Source organism: Pocillopora damicornis, chromosome 4, assembly GCF_964200805.1.
Source record: "Pocillopora damicornis chromosome 4, jaPocDami1.2, whole genome shotgun sequence".
Taxonomy (NCBI): domain Eukaryota; kingdom Metazoa; phylum Cnidaria; class Anthozoa; order Scleractinia; family Pocilloporidae; genus Pocillopora; species Pocillopora damicornis.
In genome coordinates, this window is record NC_142673.1 from 1,215,120 (window position 1) to 1,240,533 (window position 25,414).

At 39.0% G+C, this 25,414-nt stretch overlaps 2 protein-coding genes across 3 annotated transcripts; both read left to right on the forward strand.

Moving 5' to 3' along the window:
• Positions 1-34: 34 nt before the first annotated feature.
• On the forward strand, positions 35-5,172 carry LOC113672717 (cyclin-dependent kinase 7). Its single transcript, XM_027189047.2, has 12 exons — positions 35-231; positions 307-366; positions 763-796; positions 1,070-1,137; positions 1,425-1,493; positions 1,624-1,734; positions 2,321-2,439; positions 2,603-2,702; positions 2,971-3,057; positions 3,262-3,411; positions 3,916-4,063; positions 4,422-5,172. Exons 1-12 carry the CDS (start codon positions 178-180, stop codon positions 4,451-4,453), a joined length of 1,032 nt encoding a protein of 343 aa, XP_027044848.2. The 5' UTR covers positions 35-177; the 3' UTR covers positions 4,454-5,172.
• A 6,041-nt stretch (positions 5,173-11,213) lies between these two features.
• Positions 11,214-24,296, forward strand: LOC149046379 (TNF receptor-associated factor 2-like). 2 transcript variants are annotated; one of them, XM_089203178.1, is made up of 8 exons: positions 11,214-11,273; positions 16,084-16,379; positions 18,135-18,195; positions 18,387-18,491; positions 19,177-19,341; positions 20,745-20,822; positions 21,602-21,691; positions 22,351-24,296. In XM_089203178.1, the coding sequence occupies exons 2-8, from the start codon at positions 16,234-16,236 to the stop codon at positions 23,359-23,361; spliced, it is 1,656 nt and encodes a 551-aa protein (XP_089059304.1). In that variant the 5' UTR covers positions 11,214-11,273; positions 16,084-16,233; the 3' UTR covers positions 23,362-24,296. The 2 variants fall into 2 exon arrangements, with proteins under 2 accessions (XP_089059304.1, XP_089059305.1); XM_089203179.1 differs by lacking the exon at positions 11,214-11,273 and adding an exon at positions 15,583-15,670.
• The last annotated feature ends 1,118 nt before the right edge of the window (positions 24,297-25,414 follow it).

Sequence of the window (25,414 nt, forward strand, 5' to 3'; positions counted from 1 at the left end):
TTTTTTTCTTTTCCGCTTTTTGACTTGCACAAGGAATCCGCCGAAAAGGAGGGACTAAAAGTGTGGTCAGAATGGTAATTTTGCGGCGAGGTTTATGGAAAAATACATGCTGTAGTACAAGACGTAGTTATCCAGATTTTAGTACCCAGTCCCAAATGAAGGAAAAGAAGAATCAAAATGGAGGGACGCTCAAAACGATACAAAAAGATTGATTTTTTGGGAGAAGGACAGGTACATAATGAATTTAGTCATGCGATTAGATACTTAATGATAACTTTTAAATGTTTCCCTTTGTTTGTGGTTTAGTTCGCCACTGTATACAAGGCTGAAGACCAGGAAACTCATGCGATTGTGGCAGTGAAAAAGGTGCGTAGTACTACACGCAGAAATATGTCGTTCCTAGGGCTATCAACAACTAGACAAATCTTAGTTATCGTTTCACTTTTATCACTTGATTTAAAAGGTAAAAGACTCATAGATGGGAAGATATTGCAGTTATAGCTACTAGTCAGGGGCCCTTAAAGAAGAAAACATTTTTCTGAATGTTCGGGAATGAATCTATCGGATACTTTGTTGATTTTGACGCTGGAAGAAGCTTGAAATTGTCAGGCCTCTTTCCTCAATTTATTTTTATCTGCAGAGCATTTTCGAGGATCACTTCCTTACTTGTAGGACGTCTACTGCTGTATTGCTTGTCCGATAATTGATTGGTCATCGTTGCGGTTTTTAATACCCTGCATAATAATTTTATGTTCCTTGCAGATCAAACTTGGTCAAAGGAGTGAGGCAAAAGATGGTAAGTACATCAATAATAGCAACTCTTAAGAAGATCGAAGATCGGATTTTCCAAACTAAAAAGTGCCTAATATTTCTGCTCATCATCACTCATGGTCTTGTGTGAAATTTTCCTCTGGCATAACCTTGGACAACCCCCTCCCCCCTCCCACCCTCCTCCCTTATACCATCTCTCTTTTCTCTCAATGATCCATGTGAAGAGAAGTTGACAACTAGTTGCTGAAAGAAAACTATTAGATGTGTTAAAAACCATCAAGTGTTGTTTGCTTTGCAGGAATCAACAGAACTGCATTGCGTGAAATCAAACTTTTACAAGAGCTGAGGCATCCAAACATAATTGGGGTAAAAGAACATTAAATTCTCTCAACTCGACATTAGCTATATGTTTTAAATACACTATTAATACATTGCTATTATTAATTGTTTTTATGCTTTGCATAAAATTTTGGCATTGTTGTTTCCAAGTAGTTTTAATTTTTTTATCAGCCCCAGATGTCATTCATCAAGCTTTAGAATAGAAAATCTGATTAAGCAGGATTTTCAGTCCAGTTCTACAGAGTTTGTGGTCTTTTTAGGGTCTTATATTAGCACCAAACACATATAATTTTCTCCATGTTGTATCTTCACAGCTTCTTGATGTATTTGGTCACAAGTCCAACATCAGTCTTGTATTTGACTTCATGGAAACAGATCTTGAGGTAATTTAGTATTAAAGCAACCCTATACATTAGCCTTTTTTTGTCTAATTTGTGGATTCAGTAAAAATATCATTGGAAAAAAAGTAACAGTTTATTTTAACTTTGAATTATGTATTTACCATTATTTCAGGTTATAATAAAAGATACAAGTATTGTACTAAGCCCAGCAAATGTCAAAAGCTATATGATAATGACATTGCAAGGTTTGGAGTATCTTCACATGAACTGGATCCTTCATAGGGTAAGTATACAAAGGAATAGTTTGCTTGAATGAACAAAGACCTGTGTGAACTAGCTGTTGCTTGAAAGTATCAGGCAATTCACCATTGACTGACAAACCTGAGTATAGCTTATGGTGGAAAAAAGTGTCATTTAACTCATCATGTTTTTACTTCAACTTTGCAGCTTTTTCTGCAGTATTTTTATTTACATATTTCCATTTATAGCCATAGCCAAAAGATTTGATAAGCTTAGAATAACTAGGAACTTGACGTGAATTTTTTTTCTAAAATATTAACCCTTTACTCCTTAACATCAGTATGCATATTCTCCATACTACTCCCTAGACATTTCCTAGGGTTTTGACAAGGAGAATTTGTTCAACAATCAAGATCTTCCTTAGTTGGTGATCATCTCCTTAATTCTCATGACCTTAGTGTTTGATCCTGGGATGATGTTGTAAGGAGAAATTAGATGTTAGTCACTCTCAGGGGTTAAAGGGTTAAGAAAGGAACATTATAGATGAAATAAGTGTTAAAAGGGAAAGATTCACAGACCTCAAACATGTGGTTATAACTGCTGTTCATGTTTGCATTGTTTACCCTCAGGATATGAAACCAAATAATTTGTTGATTGATGATAACGGAGTTTTGAAGATTGGTGATTTTGGACTTGCCAGATCTTTTGGAAGTCCCACAAAGGTGTATACTCATCAAGTAGTGACAAGGTCAGGACTTTTGAATCAATTTTTTTTTTTCACAGAGTTTTTGATTGAGATCTGAAATACCCAGCAATACAACTATTTCTTCAATCTTGTTTGTTGATGTAGCACTCCATAAAGGGATTGCAAAGGCTTTGGTGACTCATTCTTCTTTTCATATTTTTTGCAGGTGGTATCGTCCCCCCGAGCTTCTGTTTGGAGCAAGAATCTATGGTACAGGCGTGGATATATGGGCTGTTGGTTGCATTTTGGCTGAGCTTCTTCTGCGGGTGAGTGAATCTTTCTGTATGTCAAAAAATATTAATTTATTAATTTTAAAAGGTAAGTTATAGCTTTGATAAGTAAATTTGTGACTATCATTAATTTGATATCATACAATGTGTCACTTTGAACAGTTCTTCCCATTTATTTATTTTCTGTTGCAGCTTATTAAATTAGTTATAACAAGAAGTTTGTTTCTTCAATTTGTGCAATGATTTGCTTAATTTTTGCTTGTGAAAATTCTAAAATATTTTTCTCTCCCTGTTTATCATTTAGGTTCCCTTTTTACCAGGTAGTTCTGATTTAGATCAACTCAGCAGAATATTTGAAACTCTTGGTACTCCATCAGAAGATTCCTGGCCGGTGAGTAACATTCAGATTCATTTAATTACAATACAATATTTGTTATTGATCTTCTCCTATAGGGGATATTCAGGGACAATACAATACAGTAAAAAGCAAAAACAGTTAAAAGAAAATTGGCTAGATGTTAACCCAGTGGGCTCCAATATTTTTTCTTGTTTTTTTTCTATGTTAAAAAAATCATATATTTCTTATCTACCCAAGGGTGTCACATCTTTACCAGACTATGTGGAATTTAAGAAATTCCCTGGGATTCCTTTAAAGGACATATTTTCTGCTGCTGGTGACGACCTTTTGGATATGCTCGACAGATTGCTGGATTGCAATCCTGCTGGCAGAGTAAATGCAACTCAGGTAAATTTTCCAAAAATGCTTTAAAATCCACTCATCTTGCACTAACTGAGAACATCGTTTTGGCTGGTAATGGCTCATATGCTTTGGTGAATGATCAAAACTGCAAACCAATTGGTCAAGATTTAAGTCCTGCCAGCTGTTGTGTTAGTAATGATACACCATTCTAATGCTCCACTCACCATGAAGTAAAAGTGGCAATGGCAGTAAGGGGTTGATGAACTGGGATCTCAACAAGGATGTCGCTGGCAAGGCCTGGGTGCAAGAGAACCCCCCTCCCCTCCTTCTTGTATGAAAAAGTGATAAAATTATAATTTTAGAAAAACTTGCATGCTCCTGAAGTCCTGTAAAAATGCTGGTGATAATTAACCATCCTGTTAAGAATTTCTGATCACACTCCACTTCACATTAGAAGAAGTGAGACAATGAACTCAGCTAGATGGTCACGTAGCTTGTGGATATACTTTTGCATCAAACTTCTTTAAAAGAATTATTGATTCCCTCCAGGCTCTGAAGATGCCATACTGTTCCAACAAACCCGTCCCTACGCCTGGGCACCTACTGCCACGCCCTAAGATATCAGCACCCGCAGGTAGTAAAAAGGAGGAGGAAAACTCGTTGAAAAGAAAAATGGTTGATTCAATGGCTGATTCAGGTGATAATCATGAAGATGTTAGTTAACTAGTGTATGTTATGTGATACTCTCCAAAGTATTCTTGGATTATTTCCCCAAAGACCAGACACATGAAGGCTGGTTTCTTCCTGATTGCCGAGATTAGCGTATCATCTGATTTTTAAGCTCCTTTCATTTACTTCATTTAGAAATTCCTATAAAACGTCTGGTTGATCCAGGACTTTGACCAATTTTAAACGACCTCTTGCATGCAAAATTGTTCCGTGTAAAAAAGGAAACATCGGGCCGTCACCATCTCTGCAAAGTATCACATAAGCGTTGAATTAAGCAGGAGTCCTTTATTAGCTGAATGTGTAATTTTTGCTCTTTCATTTTCTAGGAACTATCAGAGCAAAAAAGCTGGTATTCTAGTGTGATTTCCGTCAAAGGCAAAGAATTATCCATTTATTGTTTCCCAAGTTGTACGAACCACGTTCCAGCGTGGCAAACTCTCGTTTAGGGATTTTTATGTTGTGTGATATTTGACACGAAACGACCGACGAGGAGGACATCAACCACGCTATGGCCATTGGCTAAGCGTTCTTTCAGTTCAGAATGGCCCTCAAAAGAGCAAGTTGAACGATGATCATGGAGAGCGTACAATAATGTCCTCGCAACCGAAGTTTCGGAGGTAAACTTTGACAGTTGCGCATGCTAAGCGAAACTGTCGTTGAAAGTACCCTATTCACGAACACCAGTTCGCAAGAACATCTAACTCAAGGAAAGCGCCACTGTCCCTTTTTCATGATAGTGCCAGTCTCCCGCTCGTGCGTATCAAAAAATAGAAACAACAGGGGAGAAGTCGGCCCAAAATTTCGCTTTGAGAGTGACATTACGTTCACCCGAAAAATGGTCAACTGTTTAAAAAAAATGGCGCATATTATCGGTAGAGTTAAGTAGAGACGTGAAGCTCTCGTATTGATTTTGGAATTGAGAAGTGCTCGCTGTATGTTGATGCAAGCTATGGTACTCATAAATGTACATACCGTAGATGAAAAAACCAATCGACGTCAACATTTAATTTAAGAAAGATATAGAAACGTGTGTGTAGACATGCAACAAAGAAAAAGAAACCCTAGTTACTGAAGGAAGTAATTCTCTCAGTTTTATATATTGTTAGGATCATCAATTTCTGAAGATCGAAAATGGTGGTCTCTGCAAATTAAGTCTTCCATAAAACGCAATGGATTAAATGAACGAGTTTCCAGTAATCGGATCCTTGTGTTTGCGCACAGAATTCTGGGTTCGCCACGAGGCAAACACTGCAACTCGCTAGAAGGAAATGTTTGGCGAAAGGTTATTCCGACGACCAAAAGAACGATTTTGGAGAGAGATGGTTGCTTTTTCGCCGCTGTTTTATCATTATCTTGTCTTCATGCGTGCGCAATGTGTGTTGTGAATTTGACATCGCGTAATGGTGTCGAATTTAGAAAAACTAACTATAAATTGCTGGTTTTCACGTGACGTCACTAAATTTCAGACTTCAGAACTATTGATCCTCCTGAGATTTTACTTTCATGATGTATTAGAGCAGCTAAAAACTAATATTCAGACAAATTTTCACTCCAAATGGGTTCTTGGTTTAGTGATAGACTACTCTTGAATTTCTAAGCTTTTGCGTGACGTGGCCTTTACATGACGAGCGAGAGAGCTGTTATGTTGGTTTAAAAGGTGACTTATTTAGGGAAATTCAGCTATCTGAACAGTTCTTGTATTAGAATAAAGTATTATTGTTACGTTTATGAGTTCTTAGAGAGATAAATTCACGCTTTTGTAGCAAAACTCAGTGACAGATGTTTCTGCTGGTTTCCGGCCGCCATGTTGGTGCCCATCTAGGTGGGCACCAGCATGGCGGCTCCATACAAATCTTAATCTCTATAAATTTGGGAAAAACGTTTCTCCTCATATCTTCCGTAAGAAAAATTGCTGTGACCTGAATCTTGGCGAGAGTCTTTACATATCTAGCTTCTTTCTATTTCCAGATTCTAGACTAAATCGATTGAACGGTTTTTATTTTTTATTTTGATCTATTTTGAATGGCGTGACACTGAAAACCAGCAATTGCCAAGAAATAACTCGACAAAGCCTTATTATTCTTATGGACGTGTTTAAAGTCCACCTCTATCTTTTTTTGTGGCTTGGTTATACAACAGAGCGCTGGAAATCGGCTTAAAGCTGAACCCTTTCTTTTGTGACGATGGGTAGGTACAAATGGGTCGCCTAAGGAGCGATGAACAACTGATTACATGTCTACAGTTTCTGCCGAGGTTCCCGTGATCTTGCTTTTCCTGACAAGATCCTCCAAGAAGTTCGAGAAGAGAAGTTACAGCTCAAAGACTTGGATTTTTCTCAAACAAAGTATCGCTTGACCAAGGGACTTCCTCATTTTTTTCATAAGTTATTTCATCCTTTCAGAGAACAATAACTCAGTAAAGAAAATTTCCATCTCCGCTGACAACGACATCTCTCCTTTAGGGGAGGTGTATTTTCAAACGTCGTAATTTGTCTATTTAATACGTTAACAAGTATAAAAACAGGCTGTTCACGCAGAAATACAACTGAAAAGACTGAAATGAGTCATTTCCTAGCAATTTATTGCTAATTTTGAAATATTTTGAGACCATTACGCGATGACGATTCTACAATTAATCATAACCATTACAATTTCGTTACATGTGACTAGTGCATCAGCTGCTCTATATTTCACTAATCACTTTGTAAAGTTGTAATCGGACTGTTGGCTGTAAGCGGAAAGTTGGAGGAGCCAATCATACTAATTCCACTCAGCTGAATCTACCAATCACAGAATTGATCACAATAACCATAGCAACAACCACTTACCCTAAAAAAAAAAAAAAAAAAGCTGGGAAATTTCCTTAATTTTTTTGCGTTAGACATTGTCCCTACTGGAGATGTCCCTACTCGTGATTGTCAAATCGGACTCCCGCTTCGCGGTCCTCCGATTTTGTTAATCAGTCGTATGATTACAGAACGAATTGGACTCCACTCGGTCCTATTACCATTATAAATCCTATGCAAGGAGAGAAGTCTATCGGTCTATTTTAAAGCATATTTAGTGGTAATTATAACAAAAACTTACACTTCCCTCGCATCGACATTATCTTAGCCCATTTATGATAAAACTGCGGCGAAAAAGCGATAATAACTCTCCAAAATAGTTTTTTCGGAAGTCGAAACAACCTTTCGCCATATTTCAAGCGAGTTGCAATTTTTGCCCCGTTGCCCCAAGGATCCGATTACTGGCAACTCATTCATTGTTACTCAAAGGAAGTAACGACAACGCTCGCCGGTAAACCCCTTTCATAAACACCTGTTACATTGTCCAATCCCAAACCTATTACGCGTTGTAATATTTTGCGTTGGAAAGCTCTCACTTAATGATCCCGATCTCGTCTCCAGAAAAGGCCGTGTTTGTTCATGAATAGGGGTGAGCTGTAACCAGGCCTTTTTCTTCTCTTTCATGGTGGGCAATTGGGAGGAAGAGAGGAAATCCGCACAACGTTCTGTTGAGCTCTGGGAAGCAATTGCAATTGATACAGTATGGAGGATGAGTGAGAGCAGGACAGCTTTTCCAACACTGACGCGTACCTTGCACGATTAGAACCAAATTAATCTCGTACTCAGATCTAACGTTTAACTGTAAATGTAAATCAATATACCGTGTTTACCCCATCCCCAGAGAGACACCTCGCCTTTATCTACTGTCCTGATCAGATTCCAGATTCCGACGTCAAACTTGCGAAAAGCTGTGATACCTAAATGATCGACCGTAACCCAAGTTTCTCCCGCGGCCGTGTCCAGTCTGCTTGATTTTCGGTGCACAAACCACCTCAGCGTGGACAACGGTCGAAATCGTAGTGTGCAGCCTTGACTTCGTCTTTTGACATATATAACAGTGATGGTAAAGCAAGCTTAAAACAGCAGAAATCGCCGGGAACTACAACGGACACACAGGATGTGAGAATGTGTTATTGATTTTACGTGTAAAATATTCATATTTCGAAATGTTTATCGTTGTAAATCGACTATATTTCGTTCCCCATACTATTCCTTATAACGTATTAAAATTTTCAACGGTTCCTCTCGTAACTTAACAGCGAGTCACACAATGTGTGACGCGTTCATGAATTGATCGTTGGCTTTTTCTCGAGACGTGAGCTTAGGCCGCCTGTGATTATTCTATTCCTCTCGAAACGTGAGCTCAGGATGTGTCTGCATAGAAAGCGAAAGAAAACTATGGAAAGTCCACCTCGATAGTCTGTTAAATTTCCATCCTCCTTGACAACGGAAACACCCCCAAGAAGGAAGCCTCGCGCCAACTAGACATAAGCGAGGAAAAATATTATCTCCTTTCATCTTGCTCCTCTTGGGTCTGTTAAATAGCAATTAAAGTGAAACACTTTCAGATAATCCCGACATAGGCTTCATGCGAAAGGCTCTTTGCGAACCTTCAGGGTGGAATTGGCGGCGAATGAGGAACACGAGTAGAAGTACCATCATTGTCCGTGACTCATGTGGGATTTCGGGGTGACTGGGGTGTCCGGAGCGAATTCACCGTGTTTTGCTTCGGTTGGATTCGTTGGTTAGCGTTACTCACTACTGACGTATCTTAGGTATGGATTATAAAGAGGGAAAAGCAGACGAAATAAACCGAGCTACACCGCCCTGAATCAGCCCACGAAATTCACAAGTTTCAATTGAAAACTACTTAAGCGGGATAATTTTGTCTATAATCAAAACTAATATCGTTCAGGACCCATTTGTTCAAGAGAGGATAACGCTATCCAACGGATAAATCACTATCCAGCGGATACCTGTTAAGAAAACGAACTGCGCTATCCACTGGATAGCGATTTATCCAGTGGATTGCATTATTCTACCTTTGAACAACAGGGGCCCAGACGTTTTAGGTTGAGAGTGCGACCACTTATTCCCATACAAATCCCTATATTTCGCCCACTGCGCAACGTTAACATATTTGCATATTTGTGGAGTGTATAAGCTTGGGCTGGTGGTTGGACATTAACGAAGATTATAACATATTTCTCCTAAACGTAATTTTCTTTATACCTGAAAACGAAATTTAGAACATTGCCAGAGCTTTCTTCACTTTTATTTATTCCATTTGTGTTATTTATTTATTATTTGTGTAAATATTTTGGTTTTCACGGGTTTCGCGGTCAGCAGTGCGCGAAACCAGTCGTCTTTTTCCTCTCAAATATCTATAAAATTCCCACTACGGCACTCTCTGTTCTCAATATTGTTTCACCGTCTCTTCTTATTCCATTTACAAACGTGACGCTACCGACATTGCTAATCCTAGCAGTATGCAGGACGCGTGTCATATGAACTTTGCAATAGACCTCGCTTAACGTGGAGTCTCTGTGGCTCATACTCACCATCTTTCTTAATTTATTTAAAATCATGACGCTATCGACATTAGAACGCGTGTCACATGAACTTCGTAATAGACTTCACTTACCGTGGAATCTCTGAGGCTCAGTGGTAGAGCATTAGAGCGCGGAGTCCTTTGGCCTTCCCTTATCAAAAACCCGCAAACAGCGATTTATTCCAATAGTCCCGGGCAGTACTTTCTACTTTGTTACAAAGTTCTATCAATTTTGTTGCATGAATTCCAGTTTCGAAATAGTTTCAATTTGTTTTATTCTTTTGCTAAAAAGTAACAAGTATTGATTTATAAGAACCAAGACTAACAAAAAATAAAGACGAGTTCAATAAAATCAAAAAAGCAATCACACCGGACCTGAATACAAAGCAGCAATTTCTCTCTTTATTTAATTTTGGATTCCATCCCTAATCTTTTCGCACTACCTCAAGGAGCATAAGTGTCTCCTAGAGGTGAAAAGAGTAATACTTTCAAAAGACTTGAAGATTTTCAATGTGGCGCAGGATCTTCACGACTGAACTAAAAGTCGCTTTACGACTTATTTCCTTAGAAACCTCCTTACTTGTGTAACTGCTTCCGTTGAAGCTAAGTGTTACCGCTTCCGAGAAAAGCTGCACGGGGCGTCAACGTAACCAAAAAATATTTCGCATGCGAAATTTTGGTTACGTTGACGCCCCCGTGATTAGTTCTTTTTAGGCAGAAAACTATAGAAAGCGTTTCAGTTCAAGATAAGACCCCGTGTGATCAAGATCGTTTTGCATAGAAGACAAGTTAGACTGTAATCCTCGATAAAGTAATCAAGACCCGCGAACGTTGGTAAGCAATAACTTGTTTTGTGATTATGTTATCTAGCTCGTAGTCGTTACTCAAAGTAAACTTTATCGCTCGTTTTTTACCTTTCCTTTGATTCCTTTAATTGCCACGTGCTCGTTTCCAAAATCGAGATTATTCTTAAGCTATGATCACAATACTTAGGTGATTTCTTTACATAATAATTTCAGTTGACCGCTTCGATATAATAACGCCCCAAGAAATAGGAAAAGGAATAAAGTCAAAACAGTGACCCATGCAAGCATATTTTCTGCTGGAATCCCAATGGTTGTAGACAGTGGACATACAACACTATTAATAGCGGAACTCGTAGAGCATAGCCCCATAATTATACAAAATAGTAGTAACCCATCAAGCCGAAAAAATTTGGATGTACGACCGTACGATCAAACGTACAAGGTGCTACTTTCAGCATGCACGGCCAACTCTACCACGGGCACTATCTTATAATCAGTTCACTACACGGACATTGAGAAGTTGCGAATGAAAACCATTAATATTACCACGCACTTTATCCATAGTAGGGGCTTTAGTTTTGTTGAAGAGAAGTGCGGGAAAAAAAATGCGAGCTCCGCTTTTAGGCTTGCCAAAATCTATACAATACGGTGCTGTCAATCATGGAACAATAGTCTACTTTACAGTTGTGTGCTTGGTTGCCAAGCCTGAGGCTAAGGTGACCTTGTTATGATACAAACCTTGCTGCTTTTCAAATGCATATCACTTTGTTATTATGCTAACTAGATACTGGTCTCATCGCATTTTTGTGTCACTGAGAGGTTTGTAGTAATTACAATCATCGATTGTTCTTCGGAGTTAGAAAAAGTATTTATGTCATGTTAGCATTTTCAGAAGGTGTTTCAATGCTTTTCAAATGCATATCACTTTGTTATCATGCTAACTAGATACTGGTCTCATCGCATGTGTCACTGAGAGGTTTGTAGTAAGTACAATCATCGATTGTTCTTCGGAGTTGGAAAAAGTATTTATGTCATGTTAGCATTTGCAGAAGGTGGTTCAATGAAATAGCCGTTCACAGTGCAGATGTAAGCTCATAGTGAAGTTTCACTCTAAAAACTGTTGAGGTGTGGGGTGAAAGAAGAGAATCCTTTGTTTTGATTTGCAAAGGAAGCCAACATTTCAAATTGTTTGCGTAGAAGAGCATTTCATGCATTCAGTTTGTGTCTTGGCGGGTTTAGATCGTGCGTGATTTCATATAAAGGATTTTCACCATTAGCAAATCTCGTAAACATTAAAATGATCAAGTTTCAACACGTATCGATTTGCTTTCAGTAATCGTCATTCAAACGTCGACGCGACGGAATGTGCTTACCGAAGCACCTTCCTGAACGACTGTCTTAAACTGCTATTACTCCTCCTGTTTTTAGTCGAACAGTAGTGATTGCTTCAATGATTCACAACTGGTTGATGCGACGGAATGTGCTTACCGAAGCTTAGTCATGAAAGACTGTCTTAAACTGCTCTTACTCTTCCTGTTTTGAGTCGAACAGTAGTGATTGCTTCAATGATTCACAACTGGTTGATGCGACGGAATGTGCTTACCGAAGCTTAGTCATGAAAGACTGTCTTAAACTGCTCTTACTCTTCCTGTTTTGAGTCGAACAGTAGTGATTGCTTCAATGATTCACAACTGGTTGATGCGACGGAATGTGCTTACCGAAGCTTAGTCATGAAAGACTGTCTTAAATTGCTCTTACTCCTCTTGTTTTCAATTAGTAGTAATTGCTTCAATGATTCTCACCTCAGTTTTTATTGCGACGGAAAGTGCATACCGAAGCACTATTCAGGGCGTGAAATTGTTTTTTTTTTTCTGATAGCCACTTGGCTCCTAAATTCTTCAAAGTGGTATCCTATTCAAAAAAAGTTGGTCGCCATCTTCAAAGACAAACAAAACCTTTTTTTTTACGCTGTCATCGTTCTAGAAATTAAGTTAGGGAAAAGATCCTTAACTTGCTACAAAGTGGACACTAGGATGGATGATATACAACGTTCAAGTGCACCTAAATCCAAGATGGCGTCTAGTTATCGATCAAGATGCATATGCTGCATTTCGGAAACAAACTTAATGAGGAAGTTTGCCTCGAAGTTTTTCTTTGCAAATCTTTTTAATTCACTATATCTCTAGGTAAGGTTATAATGAAACATTCTAGTCGCCAATTTGGCGACTAATTTTCAGGAGTTGGTCGCCAAAGTGAAAAATTTAGTCGCATTGGCGCTTGTATTAGGCGCAATTTCACGCCTTGCCATTAATGAACAACCGTCTTAGGGCCTGTTTACATGGAGGTGGGGGACCCCAGGTAGGTGAGGTAACCCGCCTGTCCATATAATTTCTTATTTTATTTTGATCACGTTTACATGATAGGTGGGGGTGACCCGCCTAGGCGGGTTGCCCGGTCTGCCAGGTAGGGTAACCCTGTCAGCCAGGGTGACAATTTGCCATGTAAACGTGTCAAGGTGGGGTAACCCGCCCAGCCGGGGTCGCATTCACGGCAAAAAGCTCAAAAGTGAAACATGTATCAGTTTAAATCTTTGTACATTTCCTGGCCGTCTTATGGCAGAAATCACCAGAAACCGCAACGGACACACAAAGAATGTGAAATGTTCACATTTCAGAATATTACGACCATATTTGGTTTCCCAAACTATTCCGTATAACGTATTAAGTCAACGGTTCCTTGCGAAGCCAAACACCGCGTAACACAACGCGTGACGCTTTCATGAATAAATACATATGTGTCCGAGAATTAATCTTTCGTCTTTTTCGAGATGTGAACTTGGGACGCCTCTGCTCAAACTCCTTAATTGCAAGTGCAACAACAAACTAAAGAAACCTCACCCCAGCACCCCGGGGTTGTAAGATTGCATGTAAAAGCGTTTTATTTTTCGACCACGGCTAGGCGGGTTACCTCGCCTAGGGTCCCCCATTATTAGGGTCCCCCACCTCCATGTAAACAGGCCCTTAAGTTTCACTTTCTCATTCTGTTTTCAGTCGCACCGTAGTATTGATTGCTTCAATGATTCACAACTGGTTTAAGCCGAAACTTGTCTTTAAATCGATTTTACAATAGCATTTTTTTGGCGAATTGGGAGTTGTAGGAATGATATTTGATCGTTTCATATTTACTCTCTCTAATTGCGTGATCCTAAATGACGTCTTTTACTTCTTTCGAACTGCCCAACATCTACTTATAACCCTGGATTGTAGCCAAGGGCTTATCAAAATATCAAGGCATCGTGACATGTATCGTGAACTAAATAATTTTATTTAAAAATAACTAGGTGTGTAAACATAGCAAGCTTGACTTTTTCGCTGATGCGTGTAATAGGGCTGGAGTAATAAAGGTGAACAAATTTTTTCATGAAAAAAGTATTTAGATAGCATAGAAACTTCTCATAAGCCGCATCGTGACAGATGATGAAGGAGAAAGTAGTCACACCTTTGCGTGACCAGAAGTCTACCACGGAACCTTGTTGCTTCGATGGTAGCTTTTCATTTTAAGTCACAGGCACTGAACGTTCCTTGTGAAAGAGAACAGCGTGCTGCTGATCTAGGCAGCTTTCGTGAAGTATGTGGTAAAATCTAGCAATGAACTTTTCTTCATGCGTAAGGGTTATAATGAAATTGTCTCCGCGTGATGATCTCGAACTGTAGAAATAGTAGTCATAAACCGTCAAGAAATTACTCAACAAAACATTTTCACTTTTTTTTAAGTGTGTTAAAGCTTGCAGATTTTTCTTTGGCTTTGCAAAACGGTACTACAGCTACCTCGATGCAGCAGGAGATTGAAATGGTGTGCTTGAGCATTATATATTATCGTGCTACATTAGGCGATTAAACACCTACATACCCACTTTGTTGTGATTAATGAGAACGAATCAGCGTTAATAATCGGCTCAAAACTGAACGTTCTTATGCGACGATGAATGGGTACGAATGGGTCGCTTTAGGAGTGATGTACAACTGAATGTATGTCCACATTTTCTAAAAGGAAATTTCGCTCACCAAAGACCCTCTGACCGAAGTCGCCAGTTCATTCTGTTTAAGAATTCTTAAATCAGCCTATATCATAGTTTTTGGAATACTGGAAACCCTTCGGCTGCTGAAGCGTTTTAACTGGAAATCTCGTTGACCACAAACTTAGCATCAAACGCGATCGATCATAAATTGTTCACATTTTTTAAACAAAAATGTTCTCAATCATCTCCAAAAATTATCCTTTTCGAGTGTATAGCAGGCTTGTTGGTTCATTCAAAATAGCATGCCAGAAGTATCCTTCAATTTTGCCTCACATCTCTCAGTAATGTTTGTTATCCTTCCTTACTTAAACGTAACAAGAATAACAAAGCCTTGACTGGGCTCTGTTCTGTTGTAAAGCACACAGGAAGCGGCTAGAGTAGGAAGGAAGTGTAGGAAGAATCACCTGACTACTTCTAGTGTCTCCTCCCACTTCTTTCGTGCTTTAACGCTTCCTAAGTGCTTTACAATAGAACAGAGCACATTCAAGGCTTCTCTATTTGTTTTATAATAGAACAGAATCTGACGGTTAAATTTTTATTGAAATCCGACCGAATTATGGCTCATAAAAAACACGCATGACAATTAAAAAACAAAATGCCTACGATGTGTGTTTTATGAATGAACGACAGTCGAATTCACCGGCTTGCTATGATTTCAATTGTCAAGAACGTGAGTTATAACCAGTGGGAAAGGTTAACGGGTGAAGTTATTTTCTTTAATTTCCACGAACAAAATCCGGCTTTTCTTGAAAAAAGTAGCCACTCGGTGCGTTTCTTTTCTTTTTTAATCCGGTATGCAAAAATGAGTGAAAAAAGGCTCTTATGCCTGAGTGCACGCTCGGTCTAAAGATAATTAAAATAAATCATGTTACCCTTACTGACCTTACTTTGAAGGCAGATATAACTTAAATGTGTTAGTAAAAGCTGATTTGCTTTGTCTTCAAGATCAAAACAACAATGCAAGCACGTTACTTATGTTAACAAGTTTTAATCAGGGCTTGATTTAAAACAGGATTTGGTAATTCTTACCTTAAACTTAAATTAAGCCGATCAAAGAAATAATATTACATTTTTAAAATCAATACACTTGAACTTAGTGCTTTTTTTGAAAAAGGGATTTGTAGCTAAGGTATCCTTTGCGTGATGAATCGCGTAAAGAAATCGGATGCTATTTATTGCTGAGCTGCAGCGTACGTTTATTTGTTAGGCACGCACCAACGAGAAACTTGAGCACCAAAAGTGCAAGTCGGCCCTGCGCAGTTTTCAGGAATGCCGTTTCTCTCGTCTTCAAAGGGGTACGGCTTCAGACTTTTTTAGACTAAAACATAGAATAGTGTTGGGTATTCAGTAAATTATGTAGCTTGTGATCGACAGAAAGATTGTTGGGCTCGGTTACAAAGCAATTACTTACAAAATGCGAGGTCCCTCCTCTTCAGACGGGAAAATTCCTGACCAAACTCTGATTGTCCTCAAACCGCAAGAGGCATTAAAGTTTGATGAGTAGGCTGAAATATATTTGTGTTTTAAAGCAAGATTATAACCATCACGGTACCCCTCTCCACCTGGGAGAAACCATTGGGGAAACCCGACGAAATCGATTACCAGGTTAGGGTGTAGCAATACCCCTATTTGTTGCAGGATAACTCTACCATGGGAGTTAAGCCCCCTAGTTTTTGATGCAGAACATATGTTTGTTTAACTTTTGTAGCTAACCCTGGTCAAAGTGATTCGAGACTTTCAGTCAAGCGAAGACGATTTCTGACTGTTGGCAGAGTTGATGACCGTTCGACCTTGGTGCTAGTTCATCTATCCTACGAAATAGACGGGAAGAGAACAAAAAAAAAGAAAAAAGGAGAGAATGCCTGGATATCACGTGGCAAGTCTAGACAAGAACGTTATCGACGCTAAGTACTTCTGCAGCTCTTGTGGGTTACTGCTGAGAAAGGCCATGCAGACGAGCTGTGGACATTTCTATTGCCAATCTTGCTTACTAAGTCTTATTCGGTAAGTTTTTACGTTTAAGCCATATTCAGATGAGTGTCACAAGTAAAACGAGATTGTCTTGATTCTGCTTCACTAAGCTCTGTGATTAACCAAAAATATAATCATGCCACCATGACCAAATATCCATATACCATTTTCATCTTACAAACTGGCCACTCGTGTTTCCCCGCCCCTAGAAAGGGTTTTTTGTATTTTAAAAAATCCATTGACTCTTTGTGATATTGAACTTTTCTCTAATGTGCAGTTTTGATCACTTCGGTTTCGGTATTTCGACACTCAGGCGAAAAGCGCTTTAAGTCTGCTCTGTTAAACATTTGGCAACAACCCCTGCCTAAAACCTAGAAGGGAAATTCATGGTAAAAACTTTCTGGGATGCTGCGCCAGAAAGAGTGAGTCATTTCACTGTAGGAGGCAGTAATTACATAAATATAGAAGGAAGTAAGGATAACTGCCACTAGGTGTCAGCAAACGCATTCTTACCCAAAAAATGAGCACTTCAGGGGTGTGAACTGAAAGGTAGAGCTTTTTGAATAGAAGGGTACATGGAAGGATGAGAATTAGGAATTCGGGGCGGAGAATCCCTGTACAAAATGATTAACCAGTAGACATACGATTTTCCTGTGTCTAACAGGGGCGTTGGCTTTGAAAATGAAAAAGAGGGTAATGTGTTATTCTGGAAGAAAAGCAATATTTCGGGTAAAAGTAGTTTCTAATATATTGGTCAGATATTATTTTTCTAAGATTATGGTCGTAGCGACAGATTAGACAGGGAACATCGACTAGATTCTGGCTTTAAGCCTTTTCTTCCAAAAGTTTGATGATAGATACGATGACTCAGCGTAATGGTAGTGCCAGCGCACTCTTGCATGGAATCAACACAATTCCCATGACCTCCATCTCTCTAACAGTTTTCACTGGGTTTTCTAGAGGTAAAGTTTACCGATCGGCAGATGGGTGGAAGAAATTCGCCAAGAATAGCTATATTCGGGCGTTTCATCATATTGTAACGCCAAAAACTTACGTGCAATTTTCTCTCTTAGTCCTAAAATTGTCCATCATAACATATATTTGGTAATCCAAGTGTACATCTCCTCAAAATTCACTGTTTTTCAACTTTTGCATTAGTGTCAAGTGTTATTCTTTCATCAAGACTCCCCTACTCAGATTTATCGGCTGTTGAGGTCTCCACCTTGGGGTTTTGCCCCATATCCCTCCATGACCTATAATAAATTTGTTGATCGGAGCCAATTAACAAGTTTTTAGAGGGAGAAAACGACTGATTACCAACATTAAGATAAAAACTTAGTTAAGCATTTACTAAGGAAATAACTTCTCCCCATGACAAGAAAGATCACCGTCACATGCACTAACATCACAGTTGACATTCCCAACCACTCTCGTTAATGATATTTGCATGCTGACTGTTAGCTATGTCTCAGTGGAATTTGATGATAGCCACCATGATTGAGCCCATCTCCCCCCTCCCCAATTTATGTGAATCTTCTGTTTGAACTGCACTCCACTTTCGTGGATTTATCTCGATTCGTGGAAATTCCTTGGGGTTGTGCCCAAGAGGTGACGTTAACTGCCTCTTCTACCTCTTCTGCAGAAAAACTGAATCCAGGTAATTAATGCAATTGCAAAAGTGCACCCAGAACATTTTCTTAACATTCCCTACCATTGAATATAAAATGACAAGCAACGCTTATTTCAGTAATTCAAGAAAATTACCATCACGGATAATCTTTTCACTAGGGATCAGCAAACACTTTTGATGGTTTGTTTCAAGGACCAAACAAGTCTTCATCAGAACGAGGTATGTTGATTAAGTAATCATAATCTTGTTATACTTGGTTTTCGCCTGCTTCGATGGTACTAAGGATTTTCTCAAAATCCGAGTGGAAAGCTCTTGTAATGGAATTTACCACTGATTACGTCTTCGCCAGATGGGTCTTCCATTACCTCTGGATTCCTTTACAGTACATGTATGGTCTATATATTTTGCAGGTTTTTCCAGACAAATTTATACGTCGTGAGGTACTTGCTCTCGTCGTTCACTGCACTTTCAAGGAGGATGGGTGTGTTTGGAAGGGAGAAGTGAGACATTTAGAGGTATGTCATATTTGGTATCCTGGGATAGACAATTGTGATTCTTCAAGCATGGCGTGTACATATTTTCGCATTTATTTGATGATTACAAGGAGAACGTTTGCATCCATTCATACGTATCGTTGAAACTTTTACATTCATCTCCTTCACGTTTCCACCGTCAGCTAACATCCATTGTAATGAGAAGAAATCACACTTGAATTGCAAATCGTTTTAAAGATCGCGTAGTACGTACGTTTTTTAAAGGGGTCTTAATCTTAAAGAGCCATCCACATATTTTTTTCCCTTCGCCGAGTAGCATTGACTGGATGCCATGTACAGCCTCCCTCCTCCCCCCTCTTTCTTTATCGCCTGCATGGATTACTGTATCACAACATTTTTGTTAATTGAAATTGAGGAATTGCCATTTTCAGTAACGTTACGATATCTATTCTTAGTAAATAGCATAAGGCTTAATACTTCTTGTAATAATGACCGAACAAAAGCTCGAAATCTTTTCTTTTTGGCCTGAGCTAGTTAGTGTTAGTGTGCTCCTCTGAAGCTGAAGAAAAAATTACTAGAGGACTCGCATGATGTGGGTGTATCTTGTAGTGAGCGGTCTACTTTCCTTTAATGCTCTTTCAGTCTTTATTAGTTACTTTATTAGACAACATTTTTCTTCGGTATTGTACTTATTATTGACTTACAGAGCCATATAAACACATGCGAGTTCCTGAAGATACCCTGTGTACATCATGAGTGTGGCATGCTGGTAAAAAAATCTGATCTCACTTCACATTTGGAAAACGAATGCATGTTCCGAATGGAGAAGTGTACACTTTGTCAAAGACAGATAGTCTTGTCTAGGATTAAGGTAAATCATTTCGAACATCAAAGAACCAAAATCACTCTCAGCTCTCTGCCTAACTCTCCTCGTGATCAGTGATTAAAATTTATTAACCACCCCGTTGAATATATAAACCTCCACTTATCAAGGGGTGCCGATACTTTTGCAGGCACCTTTTACATAGCACTTGGTATTATGTATCCTCATTTAAACTATTCATTGATGATTTGTAGAATCTCACAATCTAAGTGGTCTCAAGGTAATTCTCTGACTGACTGACTTTAGAGGGAACTTGAACTCATCCTGTAGTTCTATTTCAGTAATTAAAGTTTTGAAGTATGATTGCGACGGTTACCCATTTTGGCATATTGTGACTCAAAACAAGAAAGCCTCCGTCAAGACCTATTAAGATATGAGTACCACTTCCAATTAGATTTATAGGTTAGTCTTCTTACGTTACAATTAATTAGGGTACCTCGTCGAAATTACTTCAAAGCCCCCTACCTTCCAAACTGGGTACTCAATAGAGAGAGTAAGAGAGAGAGTAAGCTTTTAACGGTTCCTTGCTTACTGTGAAAATCGTTTTTCTCCGGAGTTTTCTTTGGATCCAAAAAATACTTCTTATTAGACTATTTTGCGCCAATCGATTCGAAGCTTCAACATCTCGTCCCTGGGCAACTCACGGGCATTTGGTCGTCGCCCGTATCCGGGGGGGGGGGGGTAGATTTAAGGATTTTGATAGATTTCAAAGGATTTTTAAGGATTTTCCGTGAGTGAATGGCTTCGAGGACAATTTTCAAATCGTATAATGATGCTTACTGACGAAAAGCCCAACAGCAGTACCAAAAACTAATAAGCGACTTTGTTAAATTCACACAAAGAATCGTTCAATATTGGGCGGGAATTTGAACGATTTAATCTTCAAAAATTCAAACGCCCCAGGGTTTGCCCGGGAAGGGACGTTAAGGCCCCAAATTGATCAAGGTGATCTAGTGGAATACTTACAGTTGTAAGTATTTGCACTTGTATTCAGCACTTTTTTGATCAATTCTTAAAAAATTGTATCCGAGGTACATCGTTGTGTTTCAATTGATCCACTGAAGTCCATTATGTCGAACCCCTCTTGATAAGACCAGGGCTTATTTCTTTACATTGTAACGAAAATTAAGGGGACACCGTACTCCAGAGAGGTCCACTGTTGCATAATTTTCCACGAGCACCTCCTAAAGGTGATAGATAAATTAATGGTCATTGTTATTTAGCTTATCAAAAATAACTCAGAACCACACTTTGCTCAACGACATAGAAATTCCGATAAGGTAATTTTTTTAAAGAATCTGAGGACCTCAAACCTATGTCACTTAGGTTTGAAAATTGCTTTCCCGGTCATCGATACGATAGTTTGTTGAAACCTAAATTTTTTTCTACAGCAACACCAGGATACAGAGTGTCCTGCATATCCAAGTACATGTGAAAAATGCAACAAAGATGGAATTCTTCGAGGCAAAGTAAGAACACATACCTTCTGATAAAAAATATTGTGTAATAATTCTAAGTGAATTCCTATGGTGAATTTAAAAACAAACACAAAGGCAATTAAACCTTCCACTCTAAAGATCTCGTCAACAATTCTCCCTGCTGCCTGTCATTAATTACATATAATGTCAGTATGGAGAGTTTGTTACTGGATCAACTTGTAGTTCCCTTAGTGAGTTTGTTCTGTTTCTGTTTCTGTTCATAATGGGGCTCTATGGCAACTGATTTATACACCAGTATTTAATGAGACGATGTCTGTTAGTCTGCTTTCTTGGCGTTACCATCTACAACACACGCCACAAAAAATCAGGAGCACAGCCAGCTTTGCGCCTTAAATGAGGCGAATAATTAAAAAAGCTGTGCGATACATGTAAGCACTCATACCTTTCGGATGTACGGAGCAGCAGAGATGGGGGGGAGGGGGGAAAGGGGGCGGGATGGCTTAAAGATTTCTTTAAATATGCTCAAGAAGACCTTAGTCATTCTCATGGAAAATATAAAGGAAATAAATTGATCAACTGGCTCTATGATCTGGAAATGGGAAAGGAGAAGAATGGTTTAGCATTTTTTTAGGTCATAAATATAACAGAAAGTTGAATTATTTTAAATTCGAGATTTATCGTGCAGCAAATGGGGATAAACTGAGGCCTGCTTTGCATTAACCGTTGAAAAAAAAGTTAGCTCTGATTAACTTTGGCTATTAGTACGCTTGTACAGTTATGATTAAATTTGATAATTCTTCTGTTTGAAGTTGAGAGATCACCAGGATTCTTTTTATGGCGACTGTGAAGGCGCACGGGGACCATGCCCCTTCTCTCAGATTGGCTGCCCGAAAGTGGATGTAAGTACTCACTCGAATTTTCTGACTGAAACTATTGTTAGCTATTGCATTAGTACTTAACTTATAATTACGTAAAATTTTCACAACACACCTCTATAAAAAAGGGTCCTCAGTAAGGCCCTAAGCAATGAGATATAAACGAGAGAGATAGAGAGCATATACCAGGTACGCGCAGCAGTTGTGTTTACATTATGTGTCGATCAATTTGAAGCTTCATCAACTCCCCCGACAAACTCCCGGGCATTTGAACTTTTGAAGATTAAATCGTTTTAATTCCCACCCCCTGGTCCAAAATTGCGCTCAGATACGCCACCCAATATTGAGCTATTCTTTGTGAGATCGACAAATGCTGTAGAATTTAGCAAAGCCACGGATTAGTTTCAGGCGGCTGCTGGTAAGTTATTCGCCCGTAAGCATCATTGTATAATGTGAAAAATGTCTCTTTTAGTCATTCGCTTTCGGAAGCAAGCTCTTTACCTTTAAAATCCTCCATTAAAACACGTAAATAACGTTGGATAGACTTGACACTTCTGGTTCAAATTCCCGACCCCACCCAGCAAGGTTACAATTCTCCACCTCCCGGTGTGGACGACGGTCAAATGCCCGATCCATTCCATAGCATCTTATAATGATACATTGTACCTACTGCGATCTGACAGGTTCTAAACCAAAAGGAAAAGAAACAGCATTTAGAGAAGGCACATGCTCAACACACTGTTCTGCTGCTTCAGTTTGCGATTCGAATGAGCCAAGAAGTTGAGGCCATTGTGACCTGTAACCCGAGTATCATGTCCGTTAGCCTTCAACTACAAATTATATTTGACGAACTCCGAAGCCTTAAAGGTAAACTAGAAGAAAACAGTGGCCGCATAACTACTTTGGAGCGAATTTTGGTATCAGGTACTACCTCTGGAGCAGCATCGTCGGAACAGCGAGTTCCAAATGACGCCAGTTTATCAAGTAATGAGCGTACAAGGAGAGTTACGAATATTGATAACGGGACCGCTGACCACGAGGTTCCTTTAGTCGAGAATAATCGCGCCAGGGAGGAAGTTAGACGTTATACGGATAACACGATAAGGCAACCCGACACCGCCCAGGGGAGCACCAGAAGGCCTAACCGACGGATTGAATATTTTGAGCGCACACTAGCATTAATTAATGTAAACCTGGCTGATTTGGAGGAATGCGTAAGACAGCAAGAGATCTCAAGCTACAATGGCCAGCTTTTATGGAAAATTTCTCATTTTTCTCGCAAACGGAATGGTGCAGTTACTGGAGAAGAAGTCTCCGTCGACAGTCCAAGTTTCTCAACCAGTCGCTATGGTTATAAGCTGTGCGCGCGTGTCTATCTGAACGGCGATGGAATGGGTAGAGGAACGCACATCTCTGTCTACTTGGTTGTCATGCGCGGTCAGTACGACGCCATTCTCCGCTGGCCGTTCAGACTGATGGTCACCTTCATGTTACTGGATCAAGATAACCTGGAACACGTGATCGACGCCTTCAGACCTGATCCGAACAGCTCATCCTTCCAGAGGCCAAGAAGAGAAACAAACATCGGCAGTGGGTGCCCGATGTTCTGCTCGCTTACTGAGCTGAATAATCACGCATATGTCAGGGAAGACGCCATGTTCCTGAAAATAATTGTGGATACTTCTGATCTGTAGAGGGGAGCTTCAAGTTGTGGTTTGTTATTTTTTTTAATCAGAGACCGTCTAGTTTCTGCAAGGTGGCTCTGTGGGATGCCTGGACAAAATCAGGATATGTAGTTGTAGATACGGGTAACCTGTTAACCTGCAGGTTAATAATTACAAAACTGCTGGAGCCAATATTGCATCGGCAGCCGAAGGCTGATGCGGACCTGATATAGAATAGTAATATTATAAACTTAATAAACTATAGCAAACTTAATAATAACTTAGTAATATATAAAATCATCTGATGTGGACCTGGTAGGAAGAATCATAATAACAATAATATTAAATAACATCAGCTGATGTGGAACTGCTATGCACAATAATATAATAAATAAGACTATAACGAACTTAAGGTAATTCCCTTGAAATTGTTCTACCATCAAAGTTTTTTTGAAACTTGGTATAATTAACATTCATGATATAAACATTAAAAAAAAATTCAATACAAAAATTGGGTCACCGTGCTTGTTTACGCGTCAGCAGGCTCTCAAAATGGAGTATTTTTACTGGTTTACTGGTCGAATCATCTTCATACAGAATTTAGCCTCGGTAACTTGAAAGACACAAAATTTTATTTTGAAATTAAAGCTTCTTTTACTAAAATAAGCAGTATTGCTTCATGTTAGCTGTTTTTGATTGCCTGATTGTGGGATTTTGCACTTTTTCGGACGGTTCCGTGGTTAGCTTGAAGTCCTCGCCTTGGCCAAAATACGCCAAATACAGAACTATTTTCCCAAAAAAATAATGTAGTGTAACATCCTTTATTTAAACACGATAGGGTTTAAAGTTCAAAGCTTGTGGGGTCGTGTGAAAATAATTACAATATGAAACTATATTCAACTAGACGCATATTTACGTTCACCCGGGCCTCCTGTTGGAAATAAACTTTGTTTTTTGTGCTTGCATCTCTCTGCTTAATTTAAATATGCAATGATTTGTTACGTGAGCCTCATTCTTGCAAGAACACATCAGTTTGTTACAAGATAACGATGTTAAATATTAACTGGCACGATATTTTACCTTTCTTATACTTTGACGAATATTTTCACGACAGATAAACTCAAACGTCCTTTTGTTTAATAGTTTTTTAGTATTAACATAACAGTACAAAGTAGATGACATGGGGATACATGGAGAATACGTGCATAGACAAATTTCATAACCTTTCTTGTCTTGTTTCTTAACCTTTTCAAACTTTGTATTGGTATTCTGCTTGGTTCACGATCACGTCTACATACACGATGAGATTTGCGTCTATGCTTCTCTCGATTAACATTAGATAGCTCAGTTGATATAGCATGTTTCTCAATGAATTGTTCACTCATAAATGTTCGCTCATCAAGAGATCTCTCAAAAGGTTCGCAGACCTACTCGTTCTGAAAAAGCTCGACATCTTTTAGTGTGGGTCTAGCACGAACGACGTGTGCACATTTTGTATGCGTTTTGAGCGTATTATCAAAAGGCTGCGCATGCGTAATGAGGACTTGACTGCGACTTGCGACCGAACCAAAAAAAAAAGCGAATCCGGAATTTCAACTCGAGCGTTTCCTTTGGAAAGCCCTAGTAGATAGGGATAACACCACTTACAATACACAACTACCATGGTAAATATTAAAAAATATTCATAAGTTTCTAAATAGAGAAATATTAAACGAGTTCACATATTTACATCTGAATAAATTGACTACGGCAATTAAGGCATAGAATATTTAGAAGCATTTAAAATTAGGGTAGTGCCTGGGCAGCGACTGGACCAACTGTGTGCTAAAATCAAGTTCCTTAAAATAAAATTCCCTCTTCACTTTACGATAAAAATCAGTAAACTGGCCCGTAAAATGAGACGAGACAGCGTTCCAAAGGATAGCGCCTCTATAGCTAATAAAGCTTTTAAGAAACTGCAAGTTAAATCGCGGGACGATAATGTTATTACTCCTTCTGAAGTTGTTCGCAGTGCAAGGTTTATTTGTCAAGTATGAGAGAGCCGCAGAAACTTCACCTATAATCACGCTATGAAATCATTTAA